Source organism: Oncorhynchus clarkii, chromosome 8 (genome assembly GCF_045791955.1).
Source record: "Oncorhynchus clarkii lewisi isolate Uvic-CL-2024 chromosome 8, UVic_Ocla_1.0, whole genome shotgun sequence".
NCBI lineage: Eukaryota > Metazoa > Chordata > Actinopteri > Salmoniformes > Salmonidae > Oncorhynchus > Oncorhynchus clarkii.
The window spans coordinates 3,853,072-3,874,627 of NC_092154.1; the positions used below are offsets into that span (position 1 = coordinate 3,853,072).

Consider the following 21,556-nt stretch of genomic DNA (forward strand, 5'->3'; position numbering starts at 1 on the left):
TTGACTCTGTACCGGTACCCCCTGTATATAATCTCCACATTGACTCTGTACCAGTACCCCCTGTATATAGCCTCCACATTGACTCTGTACTGGTACCCCCTGTATATAGTCTCCACATTGACTCTGTACTGTAATACCCTGTATATAGCCTCCACATTGACTCTGTACCGTAATACCCTGTATATTGCCTCCACATTGACTCTGTACCGTAATACCCTGTATATAATCTCCACATTGACTCTGTACCAGTACCCCCTGTATATAGCCTCCACATTGACTCTGTACCGGTACCCCCTGTATATAGCCTCCACATTGACTCTGTACTGTAATACCCTGTATATAGCCTCCACATTGACTCTGTACTGTAATACCCTGTATATAGCCTCCACATTGACTCTGTACCAGTTCCCCCTGTATATAGCCTCCACATTGACTCTGTACTGTAATACCCTGTATATAGCCTCCACATTGACTCTGTACTGTAATACCCTGTATATAGCCTCCACATTGACTCTGTACCAGTACCCCCTGTATATAGCCTCCACATTGACTCTGTACTGTAATACCCTGTATATAGCCTCCACATTGACTCTGTACCGGTACCCCCTGTATATAGTCTCCACATTGACTCTGTACCGGTACCCCCTGTATATAGTCTCCACATTGACTCTGTACCGGTACCCCCTGTATATAGCCTCCACATTGACTCTGTACCGGTACCCCCTGTATTTAGCCTCCACATTGACTCTGTACCGGTACCCCCTGTATATAGCCTCCACATTGACTCTGTACCGGTACCCCCTGTATATAGTCTCCACATTGACTCTGTACCGGTACCCCCTGTATATAGCCTCCACATTGACTCTGTACCGGTACCCCCTGTATATAGCCTCCACATTGACTCTGTACCGGTACCCCCTGTATATAGCCTCCACATTGACTCTGTACCGTAATACCCTGTATATAGTCTCCACATTGACTCTGTACCGGTACCCCCTGTATATAGCCTCCACATTGACTCTGTACCGGTACCCCCTGTATATAGCCTCCACATTGACTCTGTACCGGTACCCCCTGTATATAGCCTCCACATTGACTCTGTACCGTAATACCCTGTATATAGTCTCCACATTGACTCTGTACCGGTACCCCCTGTATATAGCCTCCACATTGACTCTGTACCGTAATACCCTGTATATAGCCTCCACATTGACTCTGTACCGTAATACCCTGTATATAGCCTCCACATTGACTCTGTACCGTAATACCCTGTATATAGTCTCCACATTGACTCTGTACCGTAATACCCTGTATATAGCCTCCACATTGACTCTGTACCGTAATACCCTGTATATAGTCTCCACATAGTTACTTCCGGCGCCGACAGAGATGGCCGCCTCGCTTCGCGTTCCTAGGAAACTATGCAGTTTTTTGTTTTTTTACGTGTTATTTCTTACATTAGTACCCCAGGTCATCTTAGGTTTCATTACATACAGTCGAGAAGAACTACTGAATATAAGATCAGCATCAACTCACCATCAGTACGACCAAGAATATGTTTTTCGCGACGCGGATCCTGTGTTCTGCCTTACAAACAGGACAAAGGAGTGGATCCTATGCAGCGACCCAAAAAAACGACTCCGAAAGAGAGGGAAACGAGGCGGTCTACTGGTCAGACTCCGGAGACGGGCACAGCGCGCACCACTCCCTAGCATTCTTCTTGCCAATGTCCAGTCTCTTGACAACAAGGTTGATGAAATCCGAGCAAGGGTAGCATTCCAGAGGGACATCAGAGACTGTAACGTTCTTTGCTTCACGGAAACGTGGCTTACTGGAGAGACGCAATCCGAAGCGGTGCAGCCAACAGGTTTCTCCACGCATCGCGCAGACAGGAAAAAACATCTTTCTGGTAAAAAGAGGGGCGGGGGCGTATGCCTTATGACTAACGTGACATGGTGCGATGAAAGAAACATACAGGAACTCAAATCCTTCTGTTCACCTGATTTAGAATTCCTCACAATCAAATGTAGACCGCATTATCTACCAAGAGAATTCTCTTCGATCATAATCACAGCCGTATATATCCCCCCCCAAGCAGACACATCGATGGCTCTGAACGAACTTTATTTAACTCTCTGCAAACTGGAAACAATTTATCCGGAGGCTGCATTCATTGTAGCTGGGGATTTTAACAAGGCTAATCTGAAAACAAGACTCCCCAAATTTTATCAGCATATCGATTGCGCAACCAGGGGAGGAAAGACCTTGGACCATTGTTACTCTAACTTCCGCGACGCATATAAGGCCCTGCCCCGCCCCCCTTTCGGAAAAGCTGACCACGACTCCATTTTGTTGATCCCTGCCTACAGACAGAAACTAAAACAAGAGGCTCCCACGCTGAGGTCTGTCCAACGCTGGTCCGACCAAGCTGACTCCACACTCCAAGACTGCTTCCATCACGTGGACTGGGAGATGTTTCGTATTGCGTCAGATAACAACATTGACGAATACGCTGATTCGGTGTGCGAGTTCATTAGAACGTGCGTTGAAGATGTCGTTCCCATAGCAACGATTAAAACATTCCCTAACCAGAAACCGTGGATTGATGGCAGCATTCGTGTGAAACTGAAAGCGCGAACCACTGCTTTTAATCAGGGCAAGGTGTCTGGTAACATGACCGAATACAAACAGTGCAGCTATTCCCTCCGCAAGGCTATCAAACAAGCTAAGCGCCAGTACAGAGACAAAGTAGAATCTCAATTCAACGGCTCAGACACAAGAGGCATGTGGCAGGGTCTACAGTCAATCACGGACTACAGGAAGAAACCCAGCCCAGTCACGGACCAGGATGTCTTGCTCCCAGGCAGACTAAATAACTTTTTTGCCCGCTTTGAGGACAATACAGTGCCACTGACACGGCCTGCAACGAAAACATGCGGTCTCTCCTTCACTGCAGCCGAGGTGAGTAAGACATTTAAACGTGTTAACCCTCGCAAGGCTGCAGGCCCAGATGGCATCCCCAGCCGCGCCCTCAGAGCATGCGCAGACCAGCTGGCCGGTGTGTTTACGGACATATTCAATCAATCCCTATACCAGTCTGCTGTTCCCACATGCTTCAAGAGGGCCACCATTGTTCCTGTTCCCAAGAAAGCTAAGGTAACTGAGCTAAATGACTACCGCCCCGTAGCACTCACATCCGTCATCATGAAGTGCTTTGAGAGACTAGTCAAGGACCATATCACCTCCACCCTACCTGACACCCTAGACCCACTCCAATTTGCTTACCGCCCAAATAGGTCCACAGACGATGCAATCTCAACCACACTGCACACTGCCCTAACCCATCTGGACAAGAGGAATACCTATGTGAGAATGCTGTTCATCGACTACAGCTCGGCATTCAACACCATAGTACCCTCCAAGCTCGTCATCAAGCTCGAGACCCTGGGTCTCGACCCCGCCCTGTGCAACTGGGTACTGGACTTCCTGACGGGCCGCCCCCAGGTGGTGAGGGTAGGCAACAACATCTCCTCCCCGCTGATCCTCAACACTGGGGCCCCACAAGGTTGCGTTCTGAGCCCTCTCCTGTACTCCCTGTTCACCCACGACTGCGTGGCCACGCACGCCTCCAACTCAATCATCAAGTTTGCGGACGACACAACAGTGGTAGGCTTGATTACCAACAACGATGAGACGGCCTACAGGGAGGAGGTGAGGGCCCTCGGAGTGTGGTGTCAGGAAAACAACCTCACACTCAACGTCAACAAAACTAAGGAGATGATTGTGGACTTCAGGAAACAGCAGAGGGAACACCCCCCTATCCACATCGATGGAACAGTAGTGGAGAGGGTAGCAAGTTTTAAGTTCCTCGGCATACACATCACAGACAAACTGAATTGGTCCACTCACACAGACAGCATCGTGAAGAAGGCGCAGCAGCGCCTCTTCAACCTCAGGAGGCTGAAGAAATTCGGCTTGTCACCAAAAGCACTCACAAACTTCTACAGATGCACAATCGAGAGCATCCTGGCGGGCTGTATCACCGCCTGGTATGGCAACTGCACCGCCCTCAACCGTAAGGCTCTCCAGAGGGTAGTGAGGTCTGCACAACGCATCACCGGGGGCAAACTACCTGCCCTCCAGGACACCTACACCACCCGATGTCACAGGAAGGCCATAAAGATCATCAAGGACATCAACCACCCGAGCCACTGCCTGTTCACCCCGCTATCATCCAGAAGGCGAGGTCAGTACAGGTGCATCAAAGCTGGGACCGAGAGACTGAAAAACAGCTTCTATCTCAAGGCCATCAGACTGTTAAACAGCCACCACTAACACTGAGTGGCTGCTGCCAACACACTGACACTGACTCAACTCCAGCCACTTTAATAATGGGAATTGATGGGAAATGATGTAAATATATCACTAGCCACTTTAAACAATGCTACCTTATATAAATGTTACTTACCCTACATTATTCATCTCATACGCATACGTATATACTGTACTCTATATCATCGACGGTATCCTTATGTAATACATGTATCACTAGCCACTTTATACTATACTATGCCACTTTGTTTACATACTCATCTCATTTGTACATACTGTACCCGATACCATCTACTGTATCTTGCCTATGCTGCTCTGTACCATCACTCATTCATATATCCTTATGTACATATTCTTTATCCCCTTACACTGTGTACAAGACAGTAGTTTGGAATTGTTAGTTAGATTACTTGTTATTACTGCATTGTCGGAACTAGAAGCACAAGCATTTCGCTACACTCGCATTAACATCTGCTAACCATGTGTATGTGACAAATAAAATTTGATTTGATTTGATTTGATTTGATTTGACATTGACTCTGTACCGTAATACCCTGTATATAGCCTCCACATTGACTCTGTACCGTAATACCCTGTATATAGCCTCCACATTGACTCTGTACCGTAATACCCTGTATATAGCCTCCACATTGACTCTGTACCGTAATACCCTGTATATAGCCTCGGTATTGTTATTTGAATGTGTTACTTTTTATAATTTTTTTAAACTTTAGTTTATTTGGTAAATATTTTCTTAACCAACAATGCAGTTCAATAAATGGAGTTAAGGGCTTGTCAGTAAGCATTTCACAGTAAAGTGTACACTTGTTCTATTCGGCACATGTGGCAAAGTTTGATTTGATTTGAAGTTAGGTAAATCTTTGAAATTGTTGCATGTTGCGTTTGTTCAGTATAAATGGAAAGACACAGCTTATACAGAATGTCCTCATGATGGCCTGTAATACAGATCAGAATGTCCTCATTATGGCCTGTAATGCAGATCAGAATGTCCTCATTATGGCCTGTAATTCAGATCAGAATGTCCTCATTATGGCCTGTAATACAGATCAGAATGTCCTCATTAGGGTCTTTAATACAGATCAGAATGTCCTCATTATGGCCTGTAATGCAGATCAGAATGTCCTCATTATGGCCTGTAATTCAGATCAGAATGTCCTCATTATGGCCTGTAATACAGATCAGAATGTCCTCATTAGGGTCTTTAATACAGATCAGAATGTCCTCATTAGGGTCTTTAATACAGATCAGAATGTCCTCATTAGGGTCTTTAATACAGATCAGAATGTCCTCATTATGGCCTGTAATACAGATCAGAATGTCCTCATTAGGGTCTTTAATACAGATCAGAATGTCCTCATTATGGCCTGTAATGCAGATCAGAATGTCCTCATTATGGCCTGTAATACAGATCAGAATGTCCTCATTATGGCCTGTAATACAGATCAGAATGTCCTCATTATGGCCTGTAATACAGATCAGAATGTCCTCATTAGGGTCTTTAATACAGATCAGAATGTCCTCATTATGGACTGTAATACAGATCAGAATGTCCTCATTAGGGTCTTTAATACAGATCAGAATGTCCTCATTAGGGTCTTTAATACAGATCAGAATGTCCTCATTATGGCCTGTAATACAGATCAGAATGTCCTCATTATGGCCTGTAATACAGATCAGAATGTCCTCATTATAGTCTGTAATGCAGATCAGAATGTCCTCATTATGGCCTGTAATACACATTGACTCTGTACCGGTACCCCCTGTATATAGCCTCCACATTGACTCTGTACCGTAATACCCTGTATATAGTCTCCACATTGACTCTGTACCGGTACCCCCTGTATATAGCCTCCACATTGACTCTGTACCGGTACCCCCTGTATATAGCCTCCACATTGACTCTGTACCGGTACCCCCTGTATATAGCCTCCACATTGACTCTGTACCGTAATACCCTGTATATAGTCTCCACATTGACTCTGTACCGGTACCCCCTGTATATAGCCTCCACATTGACTCTGTACCGTAATACCCTGTATATAGCCTCCACATTGACTCTGTACCGTAATACCCTGTATATAGCCTCCACATTGACTCTGTACCGTAATACCCTGTATATAGTCTCCACATTGACTCTGTACCGTAATACCCTGTATATAGCCTCCACATTGACTCTGTACCGTAATACCCTGTATATAGTCTCCACATTGACTCTGTACCGTAATACCCTGTATATAGCCTCCACATTGACTCTGTACCGTAATACCCTGTATATAGCCTCCACATTGACTCTGTACCGTAATACCCTGTATATAGCCTCCACATTGACTCTGTACCGTAATACCCTGTATATAGCCTCGGTATTGTTATTTGAATGTGTTACTTTTTATAATTTTTTTAAACTTTAGTTTATTTGGTAAATATTTTCTTAACCAACAATGCAGTTCAATAAATGGAGTTAAGGGCTTGTCAGTAAGCATTTCACAGTAAAGTGTACACTTGTTCTATTCGGCACATGTGGCAAAGTTTGATTTGATTTGAAGTTAGGTAAATCTTTGAAATTGTTGCATGTTGCGTTTGTTCAGTATAAATGGAAAGACACAGCTTATACAGAATGTCCTCATGATGGCCTGTAATACAGATCAGAATGTCCTCATTATGGCCTGTAATGCAGATCAGAATGTCCTCATTATGGCCTGTAATTCAGATCAGAATGTCCTCATTATGGCCTGTAATACAGATCAGAATGTCCTCATTAGGGTCTTTAATACAGATCAGAATGTCCTCATTATGGCCTGTAATGCAGATCAGAATGTCCTCATTATGGCCTGTAATTCAGATCAGAATGTCCTCATTATGGCCTGTAATACAGATCAGAATGTCCTCATTAGGGTCTTTAATACAGATCAGAATGTCCTCATTAGGGTCTTTAATACAGATCAGAATGTCCTCATTAGGGTCTTTAATACAGATCAGAATGTCCTCATTATGGCCTGTAATACAGATCAGAATGTCCTCATTAGGGTCTTTAATAAAGATCAGAATGTCCTCATTATGGCCTGTAATGCAGATCAGAATGTCCTCATTATGGCCTGTAATACAGATCAGAATGTCCTCATTATGGCCTGTAATACAGATCAGAATGTCCTCATTATGGCCTGTAATACAGATCAGAATGTCCTCATTAGGGTCTTTAATACAGATCAGAATGTCCTCATTATGGACTGTAATACAGATCAGAATGTCCTCATTAGGGTCTTTAATACAGATCAGAATGTCCTCATTAGGGTCTTTAATACAGATCAGAATGTCCTCATTATGGCCTGTAATACAGATCAGAATGTCCTCATTATGGCCTGTAATACAGATCAGAATGTCCTCATTATAGTCTGTAATGCAGATCAGAATGTCCTCATTATGGCCTGTAATACAGATCAGAATGTCCTCATTAGGGTCTTTAATACAGATCAGAATGTCCTCATTATGGCCTGTAATACAGATCAGAATGTCCTCATTAGGGTCTTTAATACAGATCAGAATGTCCTCATTAGGGTCTTTAATACAGATCAGAATGTCCTCATTATGGCCTGTAATACAGATCAGAATGTCCTCATTATGGCCTGTAATACAGATCAGGATGTCCTCATTAGGGTCTTTAATGCAGATCAGAATGTCCTCATTAGGATCTGTAATACAGATCAGAATGTCCTCATTATGGTCTTTAATACAGATCAGAATGTCCTCATGATGGCCTGTAATACAGATCAGAATGTCCTCATGATGGCCTGTAATTCAACAGATGTTTGTATAACCTGTGTGTCTCCTCACAGGCGGACGTGGCGGTGTTAGTGGTAGATGCCAGCAGAGGTGAGTTTGAGGCAGGGTTCGAGGCAGGTGGTCAGACGCGAGAGCACGGCCTTCTGGTCCGTTCGTTGGGAGTCACGCAGCTCGCTGTTGCCGTCAACAAGATGGACCAGGTGAGAACAACGTTACCACTACTACTAGGTGTAGCCACGGCAACGCCCGTTACTCTGACAACAGTGTAATTTATGGTACAATCGTATTGTAACAGATATGGCAATGTTTAAAAAGGAACTGTGTATGTGTGTGTGTAACAGGTAAACTGGCAACAGGAGCGATTCAAAGAGATCATCTCCAAACTTGGACATTTCCTGAAACAGGCTGGATTTAAGGTGGGTGGCTAGGGTTAGGACCTTTGACCTGGAGCTAGGGTTAGAACCTTTGACCTGGAGCTAGGGTTAAGACCTTTGACCTGGAGCTAGGGTTAGGACCTTTGACCTGGAGCTAGGGTTAGGGCCTTTGGCCTGGAGCTAGGGTTAGGACCTTTGACCTGGAGCTAGGGTTAGGGCCTTTGACCTGGAGCTTGGGTTAGGCTAGGGTTAGGACCTTTGACCTGGAGCTAGGGTTAGGACCTTTGACCTGGAGCTAGGGTTAGGACCTGGAGCTAGGGTTAGGGCCTTTGACCTGGAGCTAGGGTTAGGCTAGGGTTAGGACCTTTGACCTGGAGCTAGGGTTAGGGCCTTTGACATAGGGATAGGGCCTTTGACCTGGAGCTAGGGTTAGGACCTTTGACCTGGAGCTAGGGATAGGGCCTTAGACCTGGAGCTAGGGTTAGGACCTTTGACCTGGAGCTAGGGTTAGGACCTTTGACCTGGAGCTAGGGTTAGGACCTTTGACCTGGAGCTAGGGTTAGGGCCTTTGACCTGGAGCTAGGGTTAGGACCTTTGACCTGGAGCTAGGACCTTCGACCTTTGACCTGGAGCTAGGGTTAGGACCTTTGACCTGGAGCTAGGGTTAGGACCTTTGACCTGGAGCTAGGGTTAGGACCTTTGACCTGGAGCTGGGGTTAGGACCTGGAGCTGGGCTTAGGAGCTTTGACCTGGAGCTAGGTTAGGACCTTCGACCTAAGACCTGGAGCTAGGGTTAGGACCTAAGACCTGGAGCTAGGGTTAGTGGACACTGAATAAAGACAATCAAGCTAACCTAAACTACAGTTTCATTGTGTTTCTAATAGTGTTATATTTCTAATGCGTTTATAGCAGTGTTTTAAGTGTTTAAAGAGATCCTATATCTAATTTATAGCCTAATTCTATGGTTGTGCTCTTTCCCAGGACTCTGTTCTACTTTAGTTATTGCAGTGTTATGTTATAAGTGTGTTGTCTGTCCCGACCCGTAGGCTGTCAGGAGAGAACCTGACCACTTAGACTTCTATAACAGTGTTATGCAGTGGACAGATTAGGAGAGGATGTTGAGTTCAAATCAGATTTTATTTGTCACATGTGCCGAATACAACACCTTACAGTGAAATGCTTACTTACAAGCTCTGAACCAACAATTCAGTTTTAAGTCAAATTCCTAAAGAAATAAAAGTAACAAGTAATAAAATAACAATATACAGAGTCAATGTGCGGAGGCACCAGTTAGTCGAGGTAATTGAGGTAATATCTACATGTTGGTAGAGTTATTAAAGTGATTATGCATAGATAATAAACAGAGAATTTCAGCGGTGTGGAAGAGGGGGGGGGCAATGCAAATAGTCTGAGTAGCTATTTGATTATGTGTTCAGGAGTCTGGTGGCTTGTGGGTAGAAGCTGTTTAGAAGCCTCTTGGACCTAGACTTGGCGCTCCGGTACCGCTTGCCGTGTGGTAGCAGAGAGAAGAGTCTATGACTAGGGTGACTGGAGTCTATGACAATATTTAGGGCCTTCCTCTGACACCGCCTGGTATAGAGGTCCAGGATGGTAGGAAGCTTGGCCCCAAGTGATGTACTGGGCCGTACGCACTACCTTCTGTAGTTTATTGCGGTCGGAGGCCGAGCAGTGGCCATACCAGGCTGTGATGCAACCAGTCAGGATGCTCTCGATGGTGCAGCTGTAAAACCTTTTGAGGATCTGAGGACCCATGCCAAATCTTTTCAGTCTCATGAGGGGGAATAGGTTTTGTCATGCCCTCTTCATGACTGTCATGGTATGCTTGGACCATGTTAGTTTGCTGGTGATGTGGACACCAAGGAAATTGAAGCTCTCAACCTGCTCTACTACAGCCCAGTCGATGAGAATGGGGAATGCTTGGCCCTCCTTTTCCTATAGTCCACGATCAGCTCCTTTGTCTTGATCACGTTGAGGGAGAGGGGAATGGGGAATGCTTGGCCCTCTTCACGACTGTCTTGGTGTGTCTGTTGGTGATGTGGACATCAAGGAGCTTTGAAGCCCTCAACCTTTTCCACTACAGCGCCATCGATGAGAATGGGGGCGTGTAATTCAGTCTTCCTTTTCCTGTTGTCCACAATAATCTCCGTTGTCTTGATCACGTTGAGGAGGAGGTTGTTGTCCTGGCATCACCCTGCCAGGTCTCTGACCTCCTCCCTATAGGCTGTCTCGTCGTTGTCGGTGATCAGGCCTACCACTGTTGTGTCATCGGCAAACTTAATGATGGTGTTGGTGTCGTGTTTGGCCATGCAGTCGTGAGTGAACAGGGAGTACAGGAGGGGACTAAGTGCACACCCCTGAGGGCCCCCAGTGTTAAGGATCAGCGTGGCAGATGTGTTGCTACCTACCCTCACCACCTGTTGCGGCCCGTCAGGAAGTCCAGAGGGAGGTGTTTAATCCCAGGGTCCTTAGCTTAGTGATGAGCTTGGAGGGCACTATGGTGTTGAACGCTGAGCTGTAGTCAATGAATAGCATTCTCACATAGGTGTTCCTTTTGTCCATGTGGGAAAGGGCAGTGTGGAGTGCAATAGAGATTGCATCATCTGTGGATCTGTTGGTGCGGTAAGCGATTTGGAGTGGGTCTAGGGTTTCTGGGATCATGGTTTTAATGTGAGTCATTACCTGCCTTTCAAAGGACCTCATGGCTACCGATGTACTATGGGGCGGTAATCATTTAGGCAGGTTACCTTCGCTTCCTTGGGCACAGGGACTATGGTGGTCTGCTTGAAACATTTAGGTATTACAGACTCTGTCAGGGAGAGGTTGAAAATCTCAGTGAAGACACTTGCCATTTGATCCATGCATGCTTTGAGTACACGTCCTGGTAATCCATCTGGCCCCTTGGCTTTGTGAATGTTGACCTGTTTAAAGGTCTTGCTCACATTGGCTACCGAGAGCATTTCCACACGGTCATCCAGAACAGCTGGTGCTCTCGTGCATGGACTGCTGGGTTTCCCTTTGTCGTCCATAATAGTTTTCAAGCCCTGCCACATCCAACGAGCGGTCAGAGCCGGTGTACTAGGATTCAATCTTAATCCTGTATTGATGCTTTGCTTGTTTGATGGATCGTCTGAGAGCATAGCGGGATTTCTGTCCCGCTCATTGAAAACGGCAGCTCTAGCCTTTAGCTCGATGCGGATCTCAGGATATAAACTTTACTTGGAAAAACCTGAAATAATGGCAATAGGAAAAATAATAAAATATTAACTCATGATCTACATCCTTTCAGTGGACCATAAACTTTATAAAATACTGAGGATGTTTAATAATTGACAAGAAACAACAAATATTATTATTATTATTAATATTATCACGATAACGTTATCCAGTTACTCAACGATATGAGATCGAATTCAATGGGAAAACTCAGAACCTAAACAAATCCTCCATATCAACAGCCATATATCAAATCCATCCTATCTTGACAAGATCACAGAGACACACTGACTGGCACATAGACATTGTGGAGCCAAGAGATCCACGCTTGACCTCTCCCCTCTCTGCGGCCCAAATAACTTAGTCCTGACAGAGAACAGATACTGCAACCCCGCCACAGTATTATACAAAAATAACATTCTGATGAGAAGTAACTTACAAACATATGATGAATATAAAACATCTATGTTACCAACAAATTCTGATTATTCCACAACAGTCTGGGGGTGGTTTTGACCTTCCTGAGTCTGGGGGGGGGGGGGGGCTGACCTTCCTGAGTCTGGGGGGGGGGGGGTTTGACCTTCCTGAGTCTGGGGGGGGGGGGGGGTTGACCTTCCTGAGTCTGGGGGTGGTTTTGACCTTCCCTAGTCTGGGGGTGGTTTTGACCTTCCTGAGTCTGGGGGTGGTTTTGACCTTCCTGAGTCGGGGGGGGGGGGGGGGGGGGGGGGGGTTTGACCTTCCTGAGTCTGGGGGTGGTTTTGACCTTCCTGAGTCTGGGGGGGGGGGGGGTTTGACCTTCCTGAGTCTGGGGGTGGTTTTGACCTTCCCTAGTCTGGGGGTGGTTTTGACCTTCCTGAGTCTGGGGGTGGTTTTGACCTTCCTGAGTCGGGGGGGGGGGGGGGGGGGGTTTGACCTTCCTGAGTCTGGGGGTGGTTTTGACCTTCCTGAGTCTGGGGGGGGGGGGTTTGACCTTCCTGAGTCTGGGGGTGGTTTTGACCTTCCTGAGTCTGGGGGGGGGGGGGGGGGGGGGTTGTTTGACCTTCCTGAGTCTGGGGGTGGTTTTGACCTTCCTGAGTCTGGGGGTGGTTTTGACCTTCCTGAGTCTGGGGGGGGGGGGGGGGTTGACCTTCCTGAGTCTGGGGGGGGGGGGGGGGGGGGGGTTTGACCTTCCTGAGTCTGGGGGTGGTTTTGACCTTCCTGAGTCTGGGGGTGGTTTTGACCTTCCTGAGTCTGGGGGGGGGGGTTTGACCTTCCTGAGTCTGGGGGTGGTTTTGACCTTCCTGAGTCTGGGGGGGGGGGGGGGGGTTTGACCTTCCTGAGTCTGGGGGTGGTTTTGACCTTCCTGAGTCTGGGGGGGGGGGGGGTTTGACCTTCCTGAGTCTGGGGGTGGTTTTGACCTTCCTGAGTCTGGGGGTGGTTTTGACCTTCCTGAGTCTGGGGGGGGGGGGGGGTTTGACCTTCCTGAGTCTGGGGGTGGTTTTGACCTTCCTGAGTCTGGGGGGGGGGGGGGGGTTTGACCTTCCTGAGTCTGGGGGTGGTTTTGACCTTCCTGAGTCTGGGGGGGGGGGGGGGGGGGGTTTGACCTTCCTGAGTCTGGGGGTGGTTTTGACCTTCCTGAGTCTGGGGGTGGTTTTGACCTTCCTGAATCTGGGACGTATATTTAAATGCACTAAAGACGAACAATAGGTCATTATTGAAAACGTGTAGTCTCATCCCCAGAATCTTTTTATGTGTCTATTTTCAAAGGATAAAGCTAAAAACATGAACAACTTCATAGTTAAGAACACCGTAACAATAGGTAAGAAAATGAACTGGATTCTACAACAACCAATATCACTCCCTAAAAACACAACGTTATGGAACTATCCTAGGATCGCTTTTCACAATTCACCGATAAATTGGTCCACGTGGAAAACGAAAGGCTTAGAGACCGGAAATGACTTGGTAATAGGAAATACAGTTATTTCCTGAATTAAAAAGCCATTTTGTACTGACCTCTGTGGATATTTTGAAATACGTGCAACATAAAAGTTATGTATCACAACATGTCTATTTGAAATATTTCGGACCTCAGAGCAATCTGGAGGGACTCTTATTTAAGACATTAAAATATTTTCATATTATAAGATTGCAAAACCTTACAGAGAGCCTATCCAACTGACAATCTCTTAGAAAATAAATAAATGAACTGTTGGAACCGAGACTTATTGAACTGAATTTGAACTGAATTTGGAGCAAGATGGAGGGGGTTGGAGTATACTCTTCTCATAAATCATCTTGGGGGGAAAAAACATATACTTGAAACCTGAAATCAACCAATCCTCTATTGTTAAGACAATAGAAAAATAATATGCTTCATTATCTAAATATTGAAAGGGCCAGGGAGACGGACAGGAACAACATTGTGCGATTTGAGACGTGACCAAGAGCAGTGCAGGCACTGGAGATGGAGGTGAGAGCAGGTGGTTCTGGGTAGGGTGATGTCATTCTGAGATAGAGGTGAGAGCAGGTGGTTCTGGGTAGGGTGATGTCATTCTGAGATAGAGGTGAGAGCAGGTGGTTCTGGGTAGGGTGATGTCATTCTGAGATAGAGGTGAGAGCAGGTGGTTCTGGGTAGGGGATGTCATTCTGAGATAGAGGTGAGAGCAGGTGGTTCTGGGTAGGGTGATGTCATTCTGGTAGAGGTGAGAGCAGGTGCTTCTGGGTAGGGGGATGTCATTCTGAGAGAGAGGTGAGAGCAGGTGGTTCTGGGTAGGGGGATGTCATTCTGAGAGAGAGGTGAGAGCAGGTGGTTCTGGGTAGGGGGATGTCATTCTGAGATAGAGGTGAGAGCAGGTGGTTCTGGGTAGGGGGATGTCATTCTGATAGAGGTGAGAGCCGGTGGTTCTGGGTAGGGTGATGTCATTCTGGTAGAGGTGAGAGCAGGTGCTTCTGGGTAGGGGGATGTCATTCTGAGAGAGAGGTGAGAGCAGGTGGTTCTGGGTAGGGGGATGTCATTCTGAGAGAGAGGTGAGAGCAGGTGGTTCTGGGTAGGGGGATGTCATTCTGAGATAGAGGTGAGAGCAGGTGGTTCTGGGTAGGGGGATGTCATTCTGATAGAGGTGAGAGCCGGTGGTTCTGGGTAGGGTGATGTCATTCTGAGAGGTGAGAGCTGGTGGTTCTGGGTAGGGTGATGTCATTCTGAGAGGTGAGAGCAGGTGGTTCTGGGTAAGGTGATGTCATTCTGAGAGGTGAGAGCAGGTGGTTCTGGGTAGGGTGATGTCATTCTGAGAGGTAAGAGCAGGTGGTTCTGGGTAGGGTGTGTTCTCTCCCAGGACTCTGATGTGTTCTGTGTTCTCTCCCAGAACTCTGATGTGTTCTGTGTTCTCTCCCAGGACTCTGATGTGTTCTGTGTTCTCTCCCAGGACTCTGATGTGTTCTGTGTTCTCTCCCAGGACTCTGATGTGTTCTGTGTTCTCTCCCAGGACTCTGATGTGTTCTGTGTTCTCTCCCAGGACTCTGATGTGTTCTGTGTTCTCTCCCAGGACTCTGATGTGTTCTGTGTTCTCTCCCAGGACTCTGATGTGTTCTACGTGCCGACCAGTGGTCTATCAGGAGAGAACCTGACCACTAAGAGTTCTGCTCTGGCGCTAACATCCTGGTACTCTGGACCCTGTCTGCTGGAACAGATCGGTACACACACACACACTCACACTTATTCAAGTCCACAAAGGTTTAGAAAATAACATGTGACAACTCAACAATGTTAACATTAAGACATCCATTATGTACATGGCTGTTGGACAAGTATATTTAACGAAGAAAGAATGATCTCAGAGAGAGCAGAGTAGCTGAGACATATTGACTCTTTTATTTAAGCCTATCTTCTGTAATGATCTGAAAGTGTGTGTGTGTCTAAGTAGTGTTATGACTGTGACAATAGTAAAAGTGGAAGTCATTGGGATGTTGCTATGGTATTAGTCAGCATGGTAACAGAGTAACTCAGTGGTATCAGTCAACAGTCTAATTTGAAGATAACATCTCACTATTTTTCTCATGCTTTTTTTCTATCTCCCTCCCTCCCTCCATATCTATTCTCTCTGCTCTCTCTCCCTCCATATCTATTCTCTCTGCTCTCGCTCCCTCCCTCCATATCTATTCTCTCTGCTCTCTCTCCCTCCCTCCATATCTATTCTCTCTGCTCTCTCTCTCTCTCTCCCTCCATATCTATTCTCTCTCTCCCTCCATATCTATTCTCTCTGCTCTCTCTCTCTCTCTCCCTCCATATCTATTCTCTCTGCTCTCTCTCTCTCCCTTCATATCTATTCTCTCTGCTCTCTCTCCCTCCATATCTATTCTCTCTGCTCTCTGCTCTCTCTCCCTCCATATCTATTCTCTCTGCTCTCTCTCTCCCTCCCTCCCTCCATATCTATTCTCTCTGCTCTCTCTCTCCCTCCATATCTATTCTCTCTGCTCTCTCTCTCTCCCTCCATATCTATTCTCTCTGCTCTCTCTCTCCCTCCATATCTATTCTCTCTGCTCTCTCTCTCCCTTCATATCTATTCTCTCTGCTCTCTCTCTCTCCCTCCATATCTATTCTCTCTCTCTCTCCATATCTATTCTCTCTGCTCTCTCTCTCTCCCTCCATATCTATTCTCTCTCTCCCTCCATATCTATTCTCTCTGCTCTCTCTCTCTCCCTCCATATCTATTCTCTCTGCTCTCTCTCTCTCCCTTCATATCTATTCTCTCTGCTCTCTCTCCCTCCATATCTATTCTCTCTCCCTCCCTCCCTCCATATCTATTCTCTCTGCTCTCTCTCTCCCTCCATCTATTCTCTCTGCTCTCTCTCTCTCCCTCCATATCTATTCTCTCTCTCTCTCCATATCTATTCTCTCTGCTCTCTCTCCCTCCATATCTATTCTCTCTGCTCTCTCTCCCTCCATATCTATTATCTCTGCTCTCTCTCTCTCCCTCCATATCTATTCTCTCTCCCTCCCTCCCTCCATATCTATTCTCTCTGCTCTCTCTCTCTCCCTCCATATCTATTCTCTCTGCTCTCTCTCTCTCCCTCCATATCTATTCTCTCTCTCTCTCTCCATATCTATTATCTCTGCTCTCTCTCTCTCCATATCTATTCTCTCTCTCCCTTCATATCTATTCTCTCTGCTCTCTCTCCCTCCATATCTATTCTCTCTCTCCCTCCCTCCATATCTATTCTCTCTGCTCTCTCTCTCTCCCTCCATATCTATTATCTCTGCTCTCTCTCTCCCTCCATATCTATTCTCTCTGCTCTCTCTCTCTCTCTCCCTCCATATCTATTCTCTCTGCTCTCTCTCTCTCTCTCCCTCCATATCTATTCTCTCTGCTCTCTCTCTCCCTCCATATCTATTCTCTCTGCTCTCTCTCTCTCCCTCCATATCTATTCTCTCTCTCCCTCCATATCTATTCTCTGCTCTCTCTCTCTCCCTTCATATCTATTCTCTCTGCTCTCTCTTTCTCCCTCCATATCTATTCTCTCTGCTCTCTCTCTCTCCCTCCATATCTATTCTCTCTGCTCTCTCTCTCTCCCTCCCTCCATATCTATTCTCTCTCTCCCTCCATATCTATTCTCTCTGCTCTCTCTCTCTCCCTCCCTCCATATCTATTCTCTCTGCTCTCTCTCTCTCTCTCCCTCCATATCTATTCTCTCTCTCCCTCCATATCTATTCTCTCTCTCCCTCCATATCTATTCTCTCTGCTCTCTCTCTTCCTCCCTCCATATCTATTCTCTCTGCTCTCTCTCTCCCTCCATATCTATTCTCTCTGCTCTCTCTCTCTCCCTCCATATCTATTCTCTCTCTCCCTCCATATCTATTCTCTCTGCTCTCTCTCTCTCCCTCCCTCCATATCTATTCTCTCTCTCCCTCCATATCTATTCTCTCTGCTCTCTCTCTCTCCCTCCCTCCATATCTATTCTCTCTGCTCTCTCTCTCTCTCTCCCTCCATATCTATTCTCTCTCTCCCTCCATATCTATTCTCTCTGCTCTCTCTCTCTCCCTCCATATCTATTCTCTCTCTCCCTCCATATCTATTCTCTCTGCTCTCTCTCCCTCCATATCTATTCTCTCTGCTCTCTCTCCCTCCATATCTATTCTCTCTGCTCTCTCTCTCTCCCTTCATATCTATTCTCTCTGCTCTCTCTCCCTCCATATCTATTCTCTCTCCCTCCCTCCCTCCATATCTATTCTCTCTGCTCTCTCTCTCCCTCCATCTATTCTCTCTGCTCTCTCTCTCCCTCCATATCTATTCTCTCTCTCTCTCCATATCTATTCTCTCTGCTCTCTCTCCCTCCATATCTATTCTCTCTGCTCTCTCTCCCTCCATATCTATTCTCTCTGCTCTCTCTCTCTCCCTCCATATCTATTCTCTCTCCCTCCCTCCCTCCATATCTATTCTCTCTGCTCTCTCTCTCTCCCTCCATATCTATTCTCTCTGCTCTCTCTCTCTCCCTCCATATCTATTCTCTCTCTCTCTCCATATCTATTATCTCTGCTCTCTCTCTCTCCATATCTATTCTCTCTCTCCCTTCATATCTATTCTCTCTGCTCTCTCTCCCTCCATATCTATTCTCTCTCTCCCTCCCTCCATATCTATTCTCTCTGCTCTCTCTCTCTCCCTCCATATCTATTATCTCTGCTCTCTCTCTCCCTCATATCTATTCTCTCTGCTCTCTCTCTCTCCCTCCATATCTATTCTCTCTCTCCCTCCATATCTATTCTCTCTGCTCTCTCTCTCTCTCTCCCTCCATATCTATTCTCTCTCTCCCTCCATATCTATTCTCTCTGCTCTCTCTCTCTTCCTCCCTCCATATCTATTCTCTCTGCTCTCTCTCTCCCTCCATATCTATTCTCTCTGCTCTCTCTCTCTCCCTCCATATCTATTCTCTCTCTCCCTCCATATCTATTCTCTCTGCTCTCTCTCTCCCTCCCTCCATATCTATTCTCTCTCTCCCTCCATATCTATTCTCTCTGTTCTCTCTCTCTCCCTCCCTCCATATCTATTCTCTCTGCTCTCTCTCTCTCTCTCCCTCCATATCTATTCTCTCTCTCCCTCCATATCTATTCTCTCTGCTCTCTCTCTCTCCCTCCATATCTATTCTCTCTCTCCCTCCATATCTATTCTCTCTGCTCTCTCTCTCCCTTCATATCTATTCTCTCTGCTCTCTCTCTCTCCCTTCATATCTATTCTCTCTGCTCTCTCTCTCCCTTCATATCTATTCTCTCTGCTCTCTCTCTCCCTCCATATCTATTCTCTCTGCTCTCTCTCTCTCCCTCCATATCTATTCTCTCTGCTCTCTCTCTCTCCCTCCATATCTATTCTCTCTGCTCTCTCTCTCTCCCTCCATATCTATTCTCTCTGCTCTCTCTCTCTCCCTCCATATCTATTCTCTCTGCTCTCTGCTCTCTCTCCCTCCATATCTATTCTCTCTGCTCTCTCTCTCTCCATATCTATTCTCTCTGCTCTCTCTCTCCCTCCGTATCTATTCTCTCTGCTCTCTCTCCCTCCATATCTATTCTCTCTGCTCTCTCTCCCTCCATATCTATTCTCTCTGCTCTCTGCTCTCTCTCCCTCCATATCTATTCTCTCTGCTCTCTCTCTCTCCATATCTATTCTCTCTGCTCTCTCTCTCTCCATATCTATTCTCTCTGCTCTCTCTCCCTCTATCTCTCCCTCCTCCTCTCTCTCCCCCTCTCTCTCTCTCTCCTCCTCTCTCTCCTCTCTCTCTCTCCTCCTCTCTCTCTCCCTCTATCTCTCCCTCCTCCTCTCTCTCCTCCTCTCTCTCTCCTCCTCTCTCTCCCCCTCTCTCTCTCTCTCTCCTCCTCTCTCTCCTCTCTCTCTCCCTCTATCTCTCCCTCCTCCTCTCTCTCCTCCTCTCTCTCTCCTCCTCTCTCTCCCCCTCTCTCTCTCTCTCCTCCTCTCTCTCCTCTCTCTCTCTCCTCCTCTCTCTCTCCCTCTATCTCTCCCTCCTCCTCTCTCTCCTCCTCTCTCTCTCCTCCTCTCTCTCCCCCTCTCTCTCTCTCCTCCTCTCTCTCCTCCTCTCTCTCTCCTCCTCTCTCTCCCTCTCTCTCTCTCCTCCTTTCTCTCTCCTCCTCTATCTCTCCCTCCTCCTCTCTCTCCCCCTCTCTCTCTCTCTCCTCCTCTCTCTCCTCTCTCTCTCTCCTCCTCTCTCTCTCCTCCTCTCTCTCTCCCTCCTCCTCTCTCTCATCCTCTCTCCCTCCTCCTCTCTCTCCCCCTCTCTCTCTCTCTCCTCCTCTCTCTCCTCTCTCTCTCTCCTCCTCTCTCTCTCCTCCTCTATCTCTCCCTCCTCCTCTCTCTCATCCTCTCTCCCTCCTCCTCTCTCTCCCCCTCTCTCTCTCTCTCCTCCTCTCTCTCCTCTCTCTCTCTCCTCCTCTCTCTCTCCTCCTCTATCTCTCCCTCCTCCTCTCTCTCCATAGATTATTTCAGACCACCCCAGAGGTCGATAGAAAAGCCCTTCCGACTGTGTGTCTCGGACGTCTTCAAAGGTGAGTTTTATCTGTGGTTCTAGATGTGAGTTCTGTGTGTTCTAACCTTGTTCTGCGTGGGTCTACATATATACATTACATAGATACATTACATAGATATACATTACATAGATATACATTACATAGATATACATTACATAGATACATTACATAGATACAGATACATTACATAGATATAGATACATTACATAGATACATTACATAGATACAGATACATTACATAGATACATTACATAGATACATTACATAGATACAGATACATTACATAGATACATTACATAGATACATTACATAGATACAGATACATTACATAGATACATTACATAGATACTGATACATTACATAGATACATTACATAGATATAGATACATTACATAGATACATTACATAGATACTGATACATTACATAGATATAGATACATTACATAGATACAGATAAATTACATAGAAACTAGCCTTGTGCTGAACAAGGGATTCCCTGTAATGGAAGCTTGGGGAAGTGTCATTGCAGTAATGCCCTAAAGAGGGTCAGAACCAGTTGTCAGTCTGTGACTCCTCACATCACGTCAAACCAATGAAATGCCTTGCTTGGTCAGAGCTCCAGGGGTGGTCACCGTCTTAGTGTTGTCGGAGCTACAGACTGAAGATGTTAACTAAACAACCACTGTTGGCTAAACGTTTTAATTCTATTACAGCATGCTGATTTTCAGCATTTCTCTGCTATTTCCATATGATCTAAAGCTGCAGTTAGATAGGAGACATGTTCTACAATGTTGGCCCTATCAATATTTTTAATTTAGACGTTTCTAAAGTGATATTTGGCTGTAAAGGCTAGCATGAGGGACAGGAAGTAGCTAGACGCAGTGAGATTTATTTTGAGAAAAGTCAGCTGACCTTGTTAGCTACCTAGCTAGTTACATTTCTCTCACGATTATAAAGCCAACAATTTTTTTTTATAAAAAAAACCCCAGCATATTATTGATCTAACAGGTCGCTAGCTTATCCATAGACGTTACATGGTTGCTATGGGAACAACCGCAATTACTTTTGAAGTGACATTGCTAAAAAAAAAATGAATGAACTAAAGTCAAATGTACAAAATGATATATCGAACCTGTAATGCAAATCTCCAATAGTCTAATTATCACTTCCTTCTTTTCATACTGGACCTAAATTACACGGGTTGGATTTGTACCGAACTATGTTAAATGTCATTCTTTAAAAAGGCATGTATGTACAGAATGTGGTGTATGGTATGATTTTAAATTGAGAACATACAGGGCCTTCAGAAAGT

At 46.0% G+C, this 21,556-nt stretch overlaps 1 protein-coding gene across 3 annotated transcripts in view; it reads left to right on the plus strand.

Moving 5' to 3' along the window:
- Positions 1–21,556, plus strand: part of LOC139414872 (HBS1-like translational GTPase) — a 135,221-nt gene that overhangs the window by 87,224 nt on the left and 26,441 nt on the right. For all 3 annotated transcript variants that reach the window (XM_071162463.1, XM_071162464.1, XM_071162465.1), the window contains 4 exons: positions 8,184–8,330; positions 8,472–8,546; positions 15,293–15,410; positions 20,194–20,262. In XM_071162463.1, the coding sequence (XP_071018564.1) occupies positions 8,184–8,330; positions 8,472–8,546; positions 15,293–15,410; positions 20,194–20,262 (409 nt within the window). The remainder of the gene's footprint in view (positions 1–8,183; positions 8,331–8,471; positions 8,547–15,292; positions 15,411–20,193; positions 20,263–21,556) is intronic.